At 37.5% G+C, this 17267-nt stretch overlaps 1 protein-coding gene across 3 annotated transcripts in view; it reads left to right on the plus strand.

Annotated features, from left to right (window-relative positions):
- Positions 1–17267, plus strand: part of Olfm3 (olfactomedin 3) — a 201934-nt gene that overhangs the window by 152858 nt on the left and 31809 nt on the right. For 2 of the 3 annotated variants that reach the window (XM_047534866.1, XM_047534988.1), the window contains exon 2: positions 14678–14824. In XM_047534866.1, coding sequence (XP_047390822.1) covers positions 14678–14824 — 147 coding nt within the window. Of the gene's footprint in view, positions 1–12185; positions 12253–14677; positions 14825–17267 lie in introns of those variants that run through there. The other variant, XM_047534933.1, reaches the window with a different exon arrangement.

Here is a 17267-nt window from a genome sequence, read left to right on the forward strand (position 1 = left end):
ATAACGAACTATAAATACATATCTCTTTCAATTTTGTTAAAGACAATTTCTTTATTTTTCTTGCCAGAACTGTTAAGAAAAATATATACCTTCAGTTGAAAACTCCAGATAAATATGATTCCAAAATTCTCCTAAGAAATCAAAGCAATATTTTTCTGTCACCAATTCCTTTTCATTTAATTTTCCTTCAGTTATGCTTCCCTTCATGTCTTCTCTCCATATATTTTATACATACACATGAACATATTTATATACATATAAATAAAGATTTCCTACTCTCAGTAACCAATCATCTTGGAAATTATTTGCATACTTTGTTTTCATGCTCTTCCTGAAAGCATGTTGCCCTGACCCAGAGAACTCTGTAGATATTAAGCACTATATATATGTGTGTGTATGTGTGCATGTGTGTGTGTATACATGTATATAGTGCTTTTGTTCATATGCATATATAATGCACATATATATGTATATGTAGTGCATATGTATATGTGTGTATGATACATAAATATACATGTGTACATATACATACACATATATGTGTGTGAGTGTGTATGTGTGTAGATAGATAGATAAAACAAGACAATAGCCTCTGATTTATCCCATTCACAACCTGAGATTTGGACGTGGGCAATTTATAGTATTTGTAATAATAATAACAATAATAATAATAATAATAGCATTACCCAGATGCCCTGGATTCAATATACCACATTTACCAGCAGTTTTAATGAACAGATTATTGACTTCAAGAGCTGAAAGTGGCCTTGGACAGCATGAAGTCAACTGCTTTATATTGCAGGAAAACACTAAAGATGAGGAAGTTTAAGTCACTGGCCTGTCACCACCAACTCGAGGAGGACAAACAAACCCCGAGACTTCCTGAATCCAAGTCCCTAGTTCCTTTAATAAATCACACATTCTCTTCAGACACAGCCTTTCAGTATCTGTTGTCATTCCTCACAAGGTGAAAATAGAGTTAACTGAGCTTGCCGTGTGACTGAGCACCTAGAAGCAAAGCCTACATTCTCAAGGGCAAAAGCAAAACATGAAATTTCTTTAACAGAAATTGTTCTCCAAGACTGCCTTTTCTGTCTGTTCAGGTGTAAGGTGCCTAAAAGTAATGTTTGCCACAGGCAATAGCTATCAATCTTAAAGCAACGGTGCTAATTTTAGTTTACTGTTTTAAAAAATGATTTCCTACTCTCAATATTTGATCATCTTGAAAATTATTTTCAGACTTTGTTTGTATGTACTTCCTGAAAGCACATTGCCCTGATCCAGAGAAATCTGTAGATATTAAGTTTGGTGTCTGAAATGTGTACTTTGGCAGACCTCCATTTAGAGGTGTCTTTTTCTATGAAAGATAAAGAGCAGCTGATTATCCTCAAACAAACCCCAGAGGAAATGGATTCTGTTGATGGTGACTGAGTACAGTGGAGATGGAAAAGCTCACGTTTCCCCTGACCTCCAACCTCTGCTCTGATCATTACCAAGCTCTATCAAGAATATTTTGTTTGATGATCCAGCAAATTGTCCAATAAGGAAGGAAAAGCAGGGCAGGGCATTTCCCATGAGGATGGGGAAGGAGTTCCGTCAGCTTTCCCTAGTGAAGAGGGCTGGAGAAGACATCTCGATTCATGCTGTAGCTGTGGCTGCTGCAGTCACACCTCCCACCACCAGCCTCCCTGGGATCTAAGCAGTCACTATGAAAACTCATTAGCTCCACAGCAATGAGCCCTCCACTGCTGAAGCTGGGCGCTGTGCTTAGTACCATGGCAATGATCTCAAACTGGATGTCCCAAACTCTCCCGTCCTTGGTAGGACTGAACACCACGAGGCTGTCGACACCAGATACCTTAGTAAGTCACTCTGGGGGGTGTTGGCCATCTTGTGAAGTAAGTGCATTAATTTTGTGAATGGTAAAGGTTGAGATTTTTCTTCTCTATTCATAGGTCGACATCAGAGATGCATTCTTTGTGTTATAACTTTAGTCTTGGATATTTATTTATGAGCACTTTAAAATTCCACCAAGAAAAAAAAAAAACAAAACTAAAACTATAAAAGAAAATGCTGACTTATTAATACTTAAGAATTAAAAGCTTTGACTTAACTATATTAATTTGAGATTTGGAAGGATTCTTATTGAAATATGTTTTGTTCCTTATGATTTTGCTTCTTGAAATGCCTGAAAATCCCTATAGTTTTTCCTACAGAATGAGATGTTAGAGTATTTTCTGCCTAATTTAGTTTTACTACAGCAGGCTTTTCCTTGGAATGCAATGCCTATGAGTGAAATGAATTCAGCTAGAGAAACCAATAGTTCTTAAGCATAAATGAATAATAAAAAAAAGACAAACCTCAAACAATTTAAAGCCTGCCAAAAAAAAAAAACTTTAAGAGAACCAAGAAACATGAATAGAAAACTTACTGATAAAAACATCTTCGTGTTTTGATTAATATTTTATAAAGGCTTTTCGTATCACAAGTCTATCTAGTATAGTGTACATTCATCTAAAATTAATGGCTTTTTAATCCTGTCCACATTTTAATAAAGTCTATTCTGATAGTTTGAAGCAAGGTTGGCTAGCGGCACTCTGAAACATTTTAAAGAAGAATAAAAACTATTGGCTTTTTAGATAATCATTTAAAAATAGAAATAAAGGGAATATTCTGAGGGAAAAAATTCTCTATTATCAAATAAAAGGTACAAAAGCAATTAGGATTTGAGTCTGTTTTTTTGTTTTTTGTTTTTTTTTTTAACCTTTTTGGGGATTATTCCAGTGAGCCCTAAAAAGTCAGACATGAAAAGTACCCTTACATTTAAAAAAAATTGTTTGCCGAAAAAAATTATTTGCAGTTATTAATAATAATTAATCTATCAATCAATGTGTAATTAATGGAGTAGAGTCAAATTAATTAGTCACATAGTTTTCCAACTTCTCCCAGTGCTGAGAGCATCAGAAGAGCAAATGTGAGGCACACTTTGACTTCTTTTGACATTTCCACCTACCTTAGTCACTCATGGTACCTGCATAACCCCATTGTTGAGGAGAATTGCTTCCATACCTGCATTACATGATCTGGAAAGAGGAATGTAAGAGATTTACAGTTACAAAGAAAGTATGATATGACATCAACACATATTTAATATTTACTGATCCTTTTTTTTCCAAGTATCTGATTACTTCCCACAGTATAGTTGTTGAATTAACTCTTTCAGAAATATGATTCTAAATTAAAAAACTAATGAGTGAGTTGTATTAGAAACTTGGCACCTTAGTTCTCAGATGTATATTTTTTTGTTTATAGATAGTGAGTTGTTTATTTTCTATTGCTGTAGAATAAAAGGAGTCAAATTTTAAAATTATACATGACTTTTTTTAGAACTTCTCTTACCTTGTGAGTTTAAAGTGAATTAGTTTTCTTTAGTTTCCGATTGACAATTTATTGGCCTAAAAATATAAAGCACTGCAATATAAAATATAAAGCACTGTGTATGTATATTCTGACACATCAATTCTTATCTTGGGTGCCCCCCCCTTTGCAAACAAACAAATGAACAGCAACAACAACAACAAAATTCAGGAGAGTTCTCACTGTAGTTAATAGGATAGTAAATGGCATTCTTTGTGATGGGTGAAACCAGGTTGCAAAAGCTTATATTCATCCTCCCCTCTTTGGTATGCTTTATAGAAGAATAATGTCTGCTCCCTAATTATTCAAGAGGATTGCTTATACCTTAGAATTCCCATTGTGAAACATGAACGAATTGGTATTTCTTAGATTAAGAGCACAAAACTTGGATGCTGGAAAGATGGAAAGCATCTTAGAAACTATCTGGGCTGCTTATTTTCATACTACCTTTAGCAACAGAGTTTTTCGTTGTTGCTTTTTTGTTTTTTTACAAATCTTAGATAATATGTGCAGAATAAATATTTTCTCAATGAAACTTGAAGTAAAAACCTAATATGTATAATCAGTCATGGGTCAAATAATAAATGGTGGGAGGAAGCATTTACTAGGATTCTACCATCTGCTTCCTTCCCACACACCAAACCCTTGTCCCAGTTAAGATATCTCCACAGAAACCTTAGAGCTTTCAGAAGTTTAACTGTAAACATAATTAATCTAATTCAACCTCCTCATTCTGCAAGTGGGGAAACTGACTCAAAAGTAACTAATCAAATTTCACCCAGCTGGTTAATGGCAGAGACAAGTGTAAAATTAGGTCACAAGACACAGCCCTGAGCAGGACACCTTGGCCCACACCTGTAATCCCAGAAACTCAGGAGGATGAGGCAGGAGGATTGCAAATTTGAGGCCCTCCTCAGCAGTTTAGTGAGAACCTAGTGAAACCCTAGCTCAAAATAAATGAAAAGAACTGGGGATATAGCTCAGTAGAAAGGCTCACCTGTGTTTTGTGCATTCCCGAGTATGAAATAAATAAATAAATAAGACTTCAACCCTGCCCAGTCACCTTTCCCACCACCTCTTTTGCTCTCCCTTACCCGTAGTGGCCTCTGGTGCCCCATTAGGTTCTTCCTGCTGGCTTGATTGTTTCCTGTGTCCCCAGATTTCACTCTCCCCTATACAATAACACTCCCATTCTTTAAAATATCTTTCCTCATCTCCTTGATCCCATAAAGTCAGGGAAAAGATACAAAACCAAACATGTTCTACACATTCCCAAGGTTTTTGTATTTATAAAGAAGAAAAGGGCCTCCTCCCTGGCATTTTACAAATTGTGGCAGAGCAGTGAAGGAGGCTTTCTGGCCAGGGGGTGAGTCCTGCTGCCTCTCAAGTAGTTCCACCAGGCACCTTACCACTGTTTCCATGTAGAGGGCTGGCAAGAGTCTTCTCTTAGAAGGATGAATAGTTTCTTGCCCCTACAGGTCTAGTTACAAAGTAGTGAGCCAGCTCTTCTCAACTTTTCTGTTCCAACATCTCACTTTAAACAGTATGAATGAGATTAGCCTACAATTGTGTATACACCATGCATAGTTCTTAAAATTTGTATTATGACTGTTCATGGAATGTACTGATGGCAAAAAAGAAAGAAAAAAGAGGCAGAGTGACAGAAACATGAACATAGTCTTTCTTTAAAGTGATAGTTTCAAAACTCAGCATGGGGGCACATACCTGTAATCCCAGCTACTCAAAAGGCTGAGGCAGGAGGATGGTGAATTCAAAGCCAGTTTGAGCAATTTAATAAGAATTTTATCCACCACCACCACCACCTCCCCAAAAAGGAAAAATGGTTGTTTCAAATGACCTGAAAAAGGATGGGGTTTGAATCATTACATGACAAACTCGTTTATGACAGCTGCCTTTGAAATAGCTGTGTATGTTTGATTGTCTCAAAAGCTGAAATACGTTTTTAAATTCTAAGATGGTTTTTATCAGTAAGTAGTTATTATGTGATAACTCTCCTTAGGTGATAAAGTCCATCTTATTTTTCTCCTAATGCTAAAACCTTCCTTTACCCTTCTTGTTTGGTCCTGTTTTTTGTCCCCCCCTCCCCTTTGTTATTTAGGTGGTTGTTTTGTTTGGTTTTTATCTTTCCCTCTAAACTATCCACTGAACTGGTGTCTGAGCTGAGGAAGTTCCCGTTCTCAGAAGGCTCAGCCTCCCTCTGGTGCTTCTCTCAGATGCAGAGTAGCTTCCCCTGGAGGCTGAGCTTCTGAGAAAACCCACCTGCTGTGGACTCCACACCAGGAAGAACCTGGAGAAGAGCAATTAAAGCACGGAGGACGCTCAGCAGACACCAGCTGTTCTCAAACAGTCAGCCCTACCGCTGTGGTAGGAAGAGGCCTGGAAGGGGCCTGTGGGCATAAGCGATTTGTTTTGCTACATTTTCAAACATCTAGCTGGTTTCTCCTCATAAATAACTACTTTGTTGAATTAGTCAACTTAAAGTTCTGTAAAATGAATCGAGTACCCTGAAACAGACTGTCAATACCCTCCAAGTTTCTTACCTTCAAGTAACTAATGTGGTTTTAGTCCTGAATGAAGATGTCTCACTTTTCTGGGTTTTATTGTTTTTGATAAAGGGGATGGAATCCAGGGTCTCATATATTCTAAGCAAGTGCTCTAATACGGGGCCACATTCCCAGCCCATTTTAATATTTTGCTTTGAGGTAGGATCTCCCTAAATTTCCCAGGCTGAAAGAATGAGGCGACACTAACTACCCGTCCACCCGAGAAGTTCCGCTTTATTCAGAGAATGTGCACACTTTTATAGAGTGGAGAGAAGTCTCATAGGCCTGGGTATGGGGCGGGCGGTAGGTGATTGGGCAAGCTTTGTCGCTAGGGGATTGAGGCAAGGCAGTGGAGAGTGATTGGGTGTGGACTGCGCCGGTGGGAAACTGACACTCCGGAAGAGAAGCAGGATAAGCGCCATATTGCCGAGGTGTGCTTCCAAGAGAAGTGGGGTGGGGGGGGGGGGCTTTTGCAGCTGCTTGTGAGGGGTTAGGCCTTATACAGACTGGCCTTAAACTTTTCATCCTCCTCCCCCACTTCTTAAGTAGGTTGACTGGGATTACAGATGTGCGCCAGGTGCCTGGCCAACTTTACTGTTTTTTGTTTTGTTTTGTTTTATTGTAAACAAATGGGGTACAACTTGTTTCTCTGGTTGTACATGAAGTAGAGGCATACCTGGAGTCATATATCCCCATTGGTGCAAAATACAAAACCCTCAAATGATTGGTGGTTTCTAGTGGTGTGACGCGCTGATTGGAAGAAGCTTCCGCAATAAATGAGTCAGCAGCTCTCGCCTGCTCTTACCTGGCTCCCGATGTCTGGGTGGTTATTGACACTGCGCCCTTCACCCCCCATTACACGAGCCCCCGTGGGATACAACACATACCAAAAGATTTTATAGAAAATTTGGAATATAAAGGCAATTTCAACCCCTTATGCATTTGGTCCTTATGCGGACCTAAGGGATGTACGGATATAAGCCCCCTGGCTTTTGTAAAAGGAGGATCTATAAGTAAAGGGCAGTGCACTGATCAAAAGGTTAATGGAGTTGATACTGAAATATGTAGCGAGAGTGATTTTCTATAAAATCTTTTGTACTTTGAGATGTGATATATGTCTGATTAGGTAAATACCAAGGTCCAAAAGCCAGATTGACAAGTCCCCCATAATGGAGGCCGAGTAATAGGCTTTTTGAAGGGCTGGCAATGGAGTTAGCAAGGGACAAAAGGCAAGGCCACACCTTTACTATCCCCGATAGGCAACGCACGGCTCCTCCATTAACATGGTGAGGGATCATCAACAACAGCAGTTGGAGGAACTTCCACATCTTCTTGTTGTTCTTGGTTTTCTATTGAGGAAGCCTTGAACAATCTCTCTGGCCCCCAAATTGGCGATTATGCGTCCTGCGGGAAAACACAAACAGACCCTCAGGTCCAGATTAATACCAGATCTGGGCCTTTCCATTGTTCTGATAGAATGTCCTTCCAGAGCACTTGAGGTAGATGTTTTTTATTAGGCTCTGAATGAAGGTCAGCAGCCGATCGGCCCTCAGAATCGAGATTTAAAAAATTTAAAATGAACAAGACAACAGACAATTTGTCTTTTGGGGATCTGTATGATGCCCCTAGAGTTGGTTCAGAGTACAGAAAGGAAAATATTGAGAGCTACAGAAAAATGTGATAAATTGCCTTTTTATAGATGAATCATCCAAAGGATGAGAGAAAAGACTTATCATTAAGTGCCTGACACAGAAATAGGGTGAAAGAGGGAAAAGTAGAGAGAAGTCCAGATCACACTCCTCAGCTTTCCACCAAGGCTGCCTATGAATAACGGATAGGTCAAGTGGAAACACAAGCACATATAGGATAAGTTTTCAACTTTGTCATTGTAATTTCCAAAGGGTACGAGCAGATGACCCACCTAATTTTGATGACTTTCTTTGATTATTTTTATTTTTGTTTTTATTTCTTCCTTAAAACTTAGAGGTATCCTTGAGTAAGGAATATTCTTTTATTTCAGTTCCAAGTATTATTATAAGTAATAGCTAGAAAACTGCTGTGCAGTGACATCTGTATTAACACATCCTCCAGAACATAGCATCTCTTAGTGTGATCTGTCAATCTCTCTCTAATTCCTGTCCTCACTTCTCTCTTTTCTCCACAACTGAAGCCACTGGCATGCTAAGTCACATTTCTCTCTGAGACACCAAATGTACCCTCAGGTAGAAAGCATGTAAGGGCTTTTCATTATTTGCAATCTCTACTCTAAATCAAGTAGATTTTAATAAGTGGGTTTCTTTCAGCTTATTTCTCCCACCTTGTATCTTAATCCCTTATTCTCTCTTGCTTCACTTCATACTTTTGTGAAATACCCAGAAACTCAGAATGAAAGATGAAATCTAACAATGATCAACAAGTTGACTTTTCTTCTGTTCAAAGGTTCAGAATTTTATCCCTTTGCCTGCCTCTGCATCTGGGCCTTGATAAATTATTATAGAAACTTCCACAGAGTGTCTGCGTACCCCTTAATCTAACTGCTCTTCTTGGATGATGATGGTCACTTGCTTCCACACTGCACAGTGCCCTCTCCCTGCCTGGTGAAATAGGATCACCATTCCAGATTAAAATCCTAGGCTAAGGCTTGTGTTGTTTGTTTGTTTTTGACTGCCTGACTGGAAGGCCCCATTATGCTTGGACGCCCATACATTCTGTTCTTGCCTCTGGCTTCCTTGACTACCCTGACATTAGTCAAAGAGTTGTTTTGAACCAAACAATTCTTTTGTTTTAAGGAACAAGTACTGGACAAACTCAGATTAACAAACATATTGAAAATCCCATTGTAGGACTAAGAAATGAAGATTATACACTTTAATTGAGTCAGAGAAAGAGAACAATCAAGGAGACTGTCCAATGAAAGGTTAGTTCCTCATCAAAACAATATAAAAACTCCTAGACAGAGAGCCACCAACACTACCTTTTTTGAGACTCCTCCCATGCTGTGGGAGTTTTCCTTCCTTGCTTCTAACAAATACTACTAAATTTTCACCCTCTTCATCTGCATAGTTCATTCTTTGGGTAAGTGAGATAAGAATCCTTCTAGCGCTCACATGACCCGGTGTTACACTGGGAACTTCACCTTCATCAACTGTAGAGGGATCTGTCTCTTCTAAAGCCCTGATTATGGCTATTGGTGGAGTTATCTGCAGAGGGTGAGCCTAAATTGCTTTGGGATGAAAGTTGGAGGAACTGATATAAAGTCTCATATATGACATTTACTAAATGAGTGACAGGACAAAATAAATAAATAAAAATACTTAAATTTTTTGAGTTTCTGTTTCCTCATAAGTGAAATATCACTTATTTCCAAGGGTAGTTGTTTCAAAAGAAATGAGACTAATAGAAGCAATATAGGACAAAATTACTGAAATGCAGGATATTTTGATTTACTTTTTACTTTCACCTCTCAGGCCTCAAGATCCTCCCCCAACCTGCATAAAGAGAACTGAACCCATGGGTGCTTCAAACTGAGCCAGTTCCCCAGCACTTTTTATTTTCTGAGGCAGGTTCTTTCTAAATTGCTGAGGTTAGGCTGGAACTACGATTCTCTTACCTAAGCTTCCCAAGTTGCTGGGATTATGGGCATGCACCACAGTGCCTGGCAGGACCTTCTTCCTGATATGAACCCCCTAAAATTTTGGAAGAACTCTCCTAGGGTAGTTTTATATTTACGAAGCAGAGTTTTGTAATTAAATTATAAATAAAAAATATGAACTTGAAATACAATTGTTAAAACTATCATTTTACTTCTATTTAGAACATTCTTAAGTATTTCATGAGTTTTTTAATATTAAAAACTGCTAAATAGTTTATTTAATTCTTCTGATTAACACAAAAGTTCAAACAGAGCTGCATCAGTAATCACTGTGATTGGTAATGCTTTCGGTAGTAATTAACTACATGCACCCTCCCAGGACTGAGCTTCACAATAGTACTGAGAGTAGTGTTAGGGTTTATGTCATGCGTTAGGGTGAAGGGTGAATTGAAATCATTGATGGTGCATTATGGGGTTAGACTTCATCTTCTAAAGTCAGACTGTAAAAATATAAACTCCAGTTTTGTTAACTATTCCCTTCATGACCTTAAGCAAGTTTCTTCCTGTCTCTAAGTTAGTTTCCTCATCAGTAATATGGCAGGATAACATCACCTAGTCCACAGGGATATTGAGATATTCAAGGCAATAATAAGCATGAATTGCCAAAAATGAATAGAGTTCCAAAAATGTTTGCTTTCACTATTATGTGAGTTTTATTGACAACTGAATAATTGCTCTCAAAAGTTAAAATTGGAGCAGGTCTTTTCTTATAGGTATCCAAAAAACATCTAAGTATGTCCTTCCACCTGAGATCTTAATTTTATTTTGCTTCTCTTTTTAATGCCAGCATGGGTGACCTAAAACAGAGCATTCAAAGTGTTCATAAAGCTTCCTCTATTTATTGCTGACCTCAACACAGAGGTCTCTATCAAAATCCACAGGACTGTCAGGAATTCGTCTTTTAAATTAGATTTTTCCTCTTTCAAGTTACCTTTTTTCTTGCCAAAAAGGTGACTTTTTTATAGTTTAGTTTCAAACTAACTGGAGTAGAAAAGGTCATGGCTCTTTTCAATGATTCTTATAAGAAGACAATTGGAAGTACAAACAAGTCTTAAGACTCTACTTTTATTAAGCTGATGCTTCAGGGAGAAAGCTAAATGAACATCAAACCTTATTCACCTTTCCCTTTAGCCTCATTCCAGAGAGCAACTGACACCCAGCCCTGTAACAATAAGCTCCACCAAGTTAGCCAAACACTTGGCAAGTGCACATCAATATTAATGCTGCTGGGCTTAACACTCAGTGTTTGCACTGCCTTTAAAATATTTTAATATTATAATTAGATGACCCCTGTCCCCTTATGCAAAAGCTAAATTTATTCTAGTGACAAACCTTAATTTTCTGACATATTTGAGGTTTGTGTTCATTACTAGGAGAAACTCACAGGGCCTCTGTCCAGGTATGTTAATCCCATGCTATTATTCAGCTCAAACCTTTAATTGTATCATTGAAACAATTCTGCTAACCTGCTTCTATCTCCATTCTGTAGATAAACTCTGGACTTTTTCTGTAACACAAAAAGAATAATCCAGTGATTTTTAAGATCTTATCTGATTTTAACAATATATAATTCTAAGAACACCTTTATGTTCTAAATGGAAGTTCAGGCATAAATGCTAGAAAGGAGTGTGAGTAGGATATTAAAAAAGAGGTTATGTTAATGAGTCTAACCCCTTGGAAATAAAAGGCAACTTCTAGAAACTAAATATAAAAATGTCAGGGGACACTAATTAGATAGGTCAGGCAATATTTGCTTTTCATGATGATCAAGGACAAATATGATATCTTTGTGAGTTTCTTGAATTTAGTTTATGACTTTCCCAATATTCATTCATCGTTGTTTTTGGAATTTCTACCAGTGCCCTATAGGGGTTGTCATTAAAGTCCTTGAAATGTAAAAGATGTGTATGTCGGTCTGTAGTTAGTGATACCGCCGTTTACCGGTGACGAGTTCTGCTCCTTCTAATGTTGAAGATTGAACACTAGAGAAGCACGCCAAGGCAAGCATATTAAGCAGGTTTTATTTAAAGGTAATAATACAGACTTCTCCCGGCAGGAAGAAGGGGGCCATGGCTGATGTTCTAAAGTCCCAAGAAGTGAACGCACCCTCCATCTTTTATAGGTTAAAGTCTCTTTTGTTCTCCAGTTCTCTCCCCCTTATCTCTCCTTCCTGCCTACATGACTAGGCCTGGTTTTGCATTAAGTGAGAAGCCATGGGCAGGGGGAGGGCCAAGGTGATTCAGGCAGGTAAGGGCCCACAGGACATTAATGAGCAGCTCCATGCTTGCAGTCCTTGATAAAGGCAGGTAAATTTGGTAATCAATGTGCTCCATAGATCCTTGACATTCCATTCTTCCAGGGGCAGTCTCCAACTTCCAGAGGCAGATGGCTTCATGGCTTCATTTTCTCTAATTGACCCGATCCGATCTCCTATTTCTACACTAACTACCTGTGCTTAATTCTGGCTTCATTAGTACATCATGAGCTGGAACCTGGGACAGAACCAAAAGGACATGAGACACTGAAGTCATCTCCTGAACATATGAGAGATACCTCCCTGTCTGCTGACTTTCAGGAAACAGTAGAAGGAAAGCTAGAAGGCTGGTTCTGACTGTAAAAGTAAGCAAGTTGAGCCAGGTGGTATTTCCACAGGAAAAACAAATTCAGATATAAAATGGGTGGTTTGTCTATGTAACATCTGGAAGGTGGCTTTTTTAATAACCATAAATTAATCTCTAAAAATAATTATATGCACGTTTAGCATCATATTTATATGGACATAACACAGGAATTAAAAGCAGGACTCTAGAGATATACTGTCCATAAATGAGGCCACATGTCGCTATTGAGCCCTTGAGATGTGGCCAAGTCAAATTGAAATGTACCATAAGTATAAAATGCACATTCAATTGAAAGACTTATTACAATTTTTAAAAGGAGAATATGAATTATCTCATGAATAATTTTTATAAAATTCCATGTTAAAATCGTGACATTTTGGATCAGTTGAGTTAAAATATGTTATTAAAAATTAATTTCACTTGTTTCTTTTGACTTTTAAAAATGTAGTTACTGGAAAATTTTCAGTGACACATGTGCTTCTCATTATATTTCTCTTGTACAACGCCTGTCTGGAATGTTCCACCTGGCTTCACACCCTGCTGCCACCACATGCAGCCTGTGTGTTCTCAAGAAGATTAATTCATTTTATTTTCTGTGAAATGGGAATAATAATATTTCTTGCTGATTTGGGTGCTTGTTGGTATGAATGGAAGTGAGCTGTCCCCTGGAAAGTGATCTGACCTTGAATGATACAGCATTCTTCAGCCCAGGGAATCCCCAAAGATTGACTTAACTGAGAAATGATTCACTCCCAGCAGTTAGAGAAATCAGTGCCTGGGAGGTGCACCAGGATATCTCTAATAACGTCTGGTGTACAAAACTAGGAATTTTTAAAAAACGTGATATTTGCACGGAACCTATACACATCCTCTTATATACTTCATTTATTTTTTTCTAGTGCCGTAAATAGAACCCAGGGACTCACCCATGCTAGGCAAATACTTTACCACAAAGCCATATTCCCAACCCAATGAAGACAACTTTTAGCAGAAAATTAAAAACAGTGAGAAAAATGAACTCTCAAGTTTGTTAATACAGACACTTCCAAATTACACAGTTTCAAATCTAGTCATGATAACTTTCTTCCACTGACATAATGAAAATAAGTTCATTAGTGTTCTTTTTTGGGGGGAGGGGGTACTGGGGATTAAACCTAGGGCATTTCACACGAATGCTCTACCACTGAGTGTTCTACACCTCTAGCCCTTTTCATTTCATTTTGAGACAGGATCTCACTTATTTTACTTAGGTTAGACTTGAACCTGTGATCCTCGGGCCTCTGCCTCCCAAATAGCTGGGATTACAGATATGTTCCACCACACCCAGCTAGTTATATTATTTGTATCTTCTGATGTTCTTCTTGAAAAATAATTAAACAAAAAGTAAGCACAACTGTTTTTGTACTTGATGGAATATATATAGGGCAGACAGAAAATATTCACATTTCTAGTAACTGCTCATAGCCAGCTGTTGAAGTAAGACATGCGAAAGGCAAAAAACAATACCATAAAATACACATTAAATACCCAATGAATGGCACAGACAATTCTTCAAAATGGGTAGAAATTACAAGGGTTGAATAAATTAATGGTTCTTAAAGAAGAATTCCAAACAGGAGGACAACATGAGCAACATCACACAGAGACAGCAGTCAACATGGCAGCTTATACCTCATGCTCAGACTGGTCATCCTGTTGGACTGTACAGGAGGTTAAAGGACAAACATGAATAGGAGGCAGACTGCAATAGATTGGGAATGCTACTGCTTTAAGCTGAAGAGGCAAGGTGATGAATGTCTAGAAGTTATTAGAAGATTAACCTGGAAGAGTCTGCCAAGAAAAAAAAAAAAGAAAAAAGAAAAAACCTCTCTAACTCCTCTGGATCTTTGCATTCTTTGAAAAATAGTGTTGACTTCTTTTACCCTATGTCATCATGTCAACATGTGGTATCTTTCCAACTTTATCAATAATCAGGTCTTTAATGTCTGAGAAATTCCTTGGGACAGGGCTTTGTTTCAGAATGTCATTTATCAATAATAATCAGAAAGAAATGTATTAGGAATTGCCATTTACTGTTGAGAATGATGAACTACCAGGTCTAGCATAGAAAGACAAGTCATACATGAGTAAGTGATTAGAGATGTTTCTAAAGTTGCATTAATATGTCAAATATGACAAAAGGCTTTAGGAAATGGTGTGAGATCAGTAATAATATGGAAGCTGAAGAAGAAAGATCTTTTGAAATTGATAAGGAAGGCATAACTGAATGAAACTGCATTGCTTATGTAAATTGCTTTATCGCTAAAGAATGAAAACATGAACTTCATCAAAACTAATGTTTTGCTTAAGATGCTACAAACCCACTCCTCTTTATCCTATAACAGGAACCTTGTGTTTTGTGTGTTTGCTATTGGTTTTCTCAGACTCAGATTAGTCCCAAAGAAGGGTGGCAAGTGTACAGCTCAGCACAAGATCCTGATGGGCGGTGCATTTGCACAGTCGTTGCTCCAGAGCAAAATCTATGTTCCCGGGATGCCAAAAGCAGGCAACTTCGTCAGCTCCTGGAAAAGGTAGGTGTCTTGTGTCCCCTATCCATATTTTAATTAAAATCTACCATTCTTTGAAATGGGAAATGGTGAGGAAGATCCTTCTGATTTTTGTGGTTTTCAAAGAAGCTTTCTTCTGCTCCTTGAAAGGGTTATCTCAAGCTTCCTTCTACACTGTTCTATTTCTATAACTTTTTGCTATTCCCAACCTTGCATTCTTAAGACAGGCTTTCTACCATTACGTCTTAATATCCTGGAAGTCTCTCCTTAAGGGGAAAAAAAAAAGCAGGAAGTCTTATCCACTGTCAGAAATTCAGCCTTAACTCTCAGCATCACACTAGATTCTTTGAGCTCATACTTTTGGATTCCATTAACAATCTTGCAAGGAAGTTAAAATAATGGAATGCAATATGCAAGCTATCTGGAGAGATAATGAATAATTCCAAGTATTTATCATCATTCTCTAAGTCATTCCTTTGAACATTAAGCTCTTCAATTTCATTCAATACCATTCTCTCCATAATTTACTTAAACCGGATCCATAACAATCAAATGCAGAATGCCCTTGATTTATTCTCTTTTACAGATAAAAGTCAGCTCATGAAAGGTTATTTATGTTTAGTTAGGGAGAGAAAAACCCAATGAATGGTTCTTTGAATTATCCCCATTCAGACTTTCACTGTGCTGGTCTCTGAATATAGTAGGACAGCTGGGGTGGTCAGAATGAGGCAAGGATGACAACATGTTTGAATTTCAAATATCATCAGGGATAATAAGATAGATTAGGTAGTATGTGTTTTAGAGAGCATTATGCTCACCAATTCACTGCAATATCATTTCCATGGTCATATGCACATTTATGGCATTGAATAGAAACTTTTATGACATAAAATTAAGAGAAGCTAGAAAAACAAAAGCATCTAGTTTGTTAGTGTACAAACAAATCCTCATTATTTCAAAGCAAGGTACAGTATCCTTCTTCTACCTGCCACACAGTGATGATGAGCTTGCTCTGTGTACATCATTTGAAAGTCTACTGATATTCTAAGATCTTAAGAAGACTTTCTTCATATCTTTACACAAAGCTTGATTTGTTTCCCCTTCCCCTGAATTTGAAGCTAACATCACCTATTGGCTCTCTCCTCTCCCAAGTCCCTTTTATGGCAAGGTTCTATTCTCCCTGATCCTTCAGTATCTGTCCCAGAAAAGAACATGCATGATTTTTGTTGAAATTAATACCTAGCTAATGTGCATCTTAACTGTTAGAAATCATGACAAATAAATTATGATTATTTGAGGATACTGTTTTTCAATCTCGATTTTTATTTTTCCTATGGAAAAATTTCAGTATATGGTTTTATTTTGCTTGGTTAGCAGGAAAATTAATAATGTTAGAAAAGATTTCATCTCAACCCTAACTTTCCTTTTCTATTAAATCGAATACCCATTCAAATTACTGACATTTTGCATCAATCTTCTCTTCTACATAGAAATTCATTTTTTTCCCAGTAGTGGGGATTGAACCCAGGGATGTTCTATCATGTAGTCACACCTCTAGCCCTCTTTATATTTGGATACAGGTGTCACCTAAATGCCCAAACTGGTCTCATACTCAATCTTCCTGTCTCAGCCTCCTGAGTCACTGGAGTTATAGACATGAACTATAATGTCTGGCAGAAATAATCTTTCTACATCAACTGTGCTGAGAAAGTTATGGAATCTAAGAAAATGTTTCTCAGCATCTTATGTGTTACTATTATTCAGTACAGCCCTGCATGTACATAGTCACACACAGACTCAAACATTTCTTTAGAGATCTATTGAAAAATTTCAAATAAAGTATGAATGTCAGAAAGTGAATAATTCTCTCTACAGGTCTAAAGTGAAATGTATTTCAGAGATATGATAGAATTAGAAATTAGTGAAGGATGAATAAGGCAAGACAGTATGAGTGGGAGTTTGGTTGAAATAGTCATGAAAATTAATGTAACTACATCATCTAATAAGTAATCCACCTGAAAGTTTTAAAGCATGCCTTCACTTCATCAAAACCTTAACGATACTCATGCCTTTACTTTATCAATACCCTAATGACAGAAATAAAATAAAATTGATTGACAAAATCAAAGTCACCACAAGCTGGATGGATCAAATTTACCATAAGGTAGTTTTATACTCAAAGAAGAGCAGTTAATTGGGTGCACTATGCTAAAGTAGCCTGAAGAAGAGACAGAGCACAGGTTTGCTGCCCTGATCCAAAGATGTCTGAAAAGAACATTAATTTTCAGACTGAGCCAGTCCTTTGCTGAATTTCTCTAGAATTTCATATATGGCCAAGAGTATGACCTTTAAGGGGCCTGTTCACCATTAACCAACAAGATGAATTTAGTCAACAAAAGGGAATTTTGGTTAAAAGAATAATGTTAATAGTAATAGTTTCCATTATTGTTATATTTATATTACATTT

This window comes from Sciurus carolinensis, chromosome 1 (assembly GCF_902686445.1).
Source record: "Sciurus carolinensis chromosome 1, mSciCar1.2, whole genome shotgun sequence".
Taxonomy (NCBI): Eukaryota; Metazoa; Chordata; class Mammalia; order Rodentia; family Sciuridae; genus Sciurus; species Sciurus carolinensis.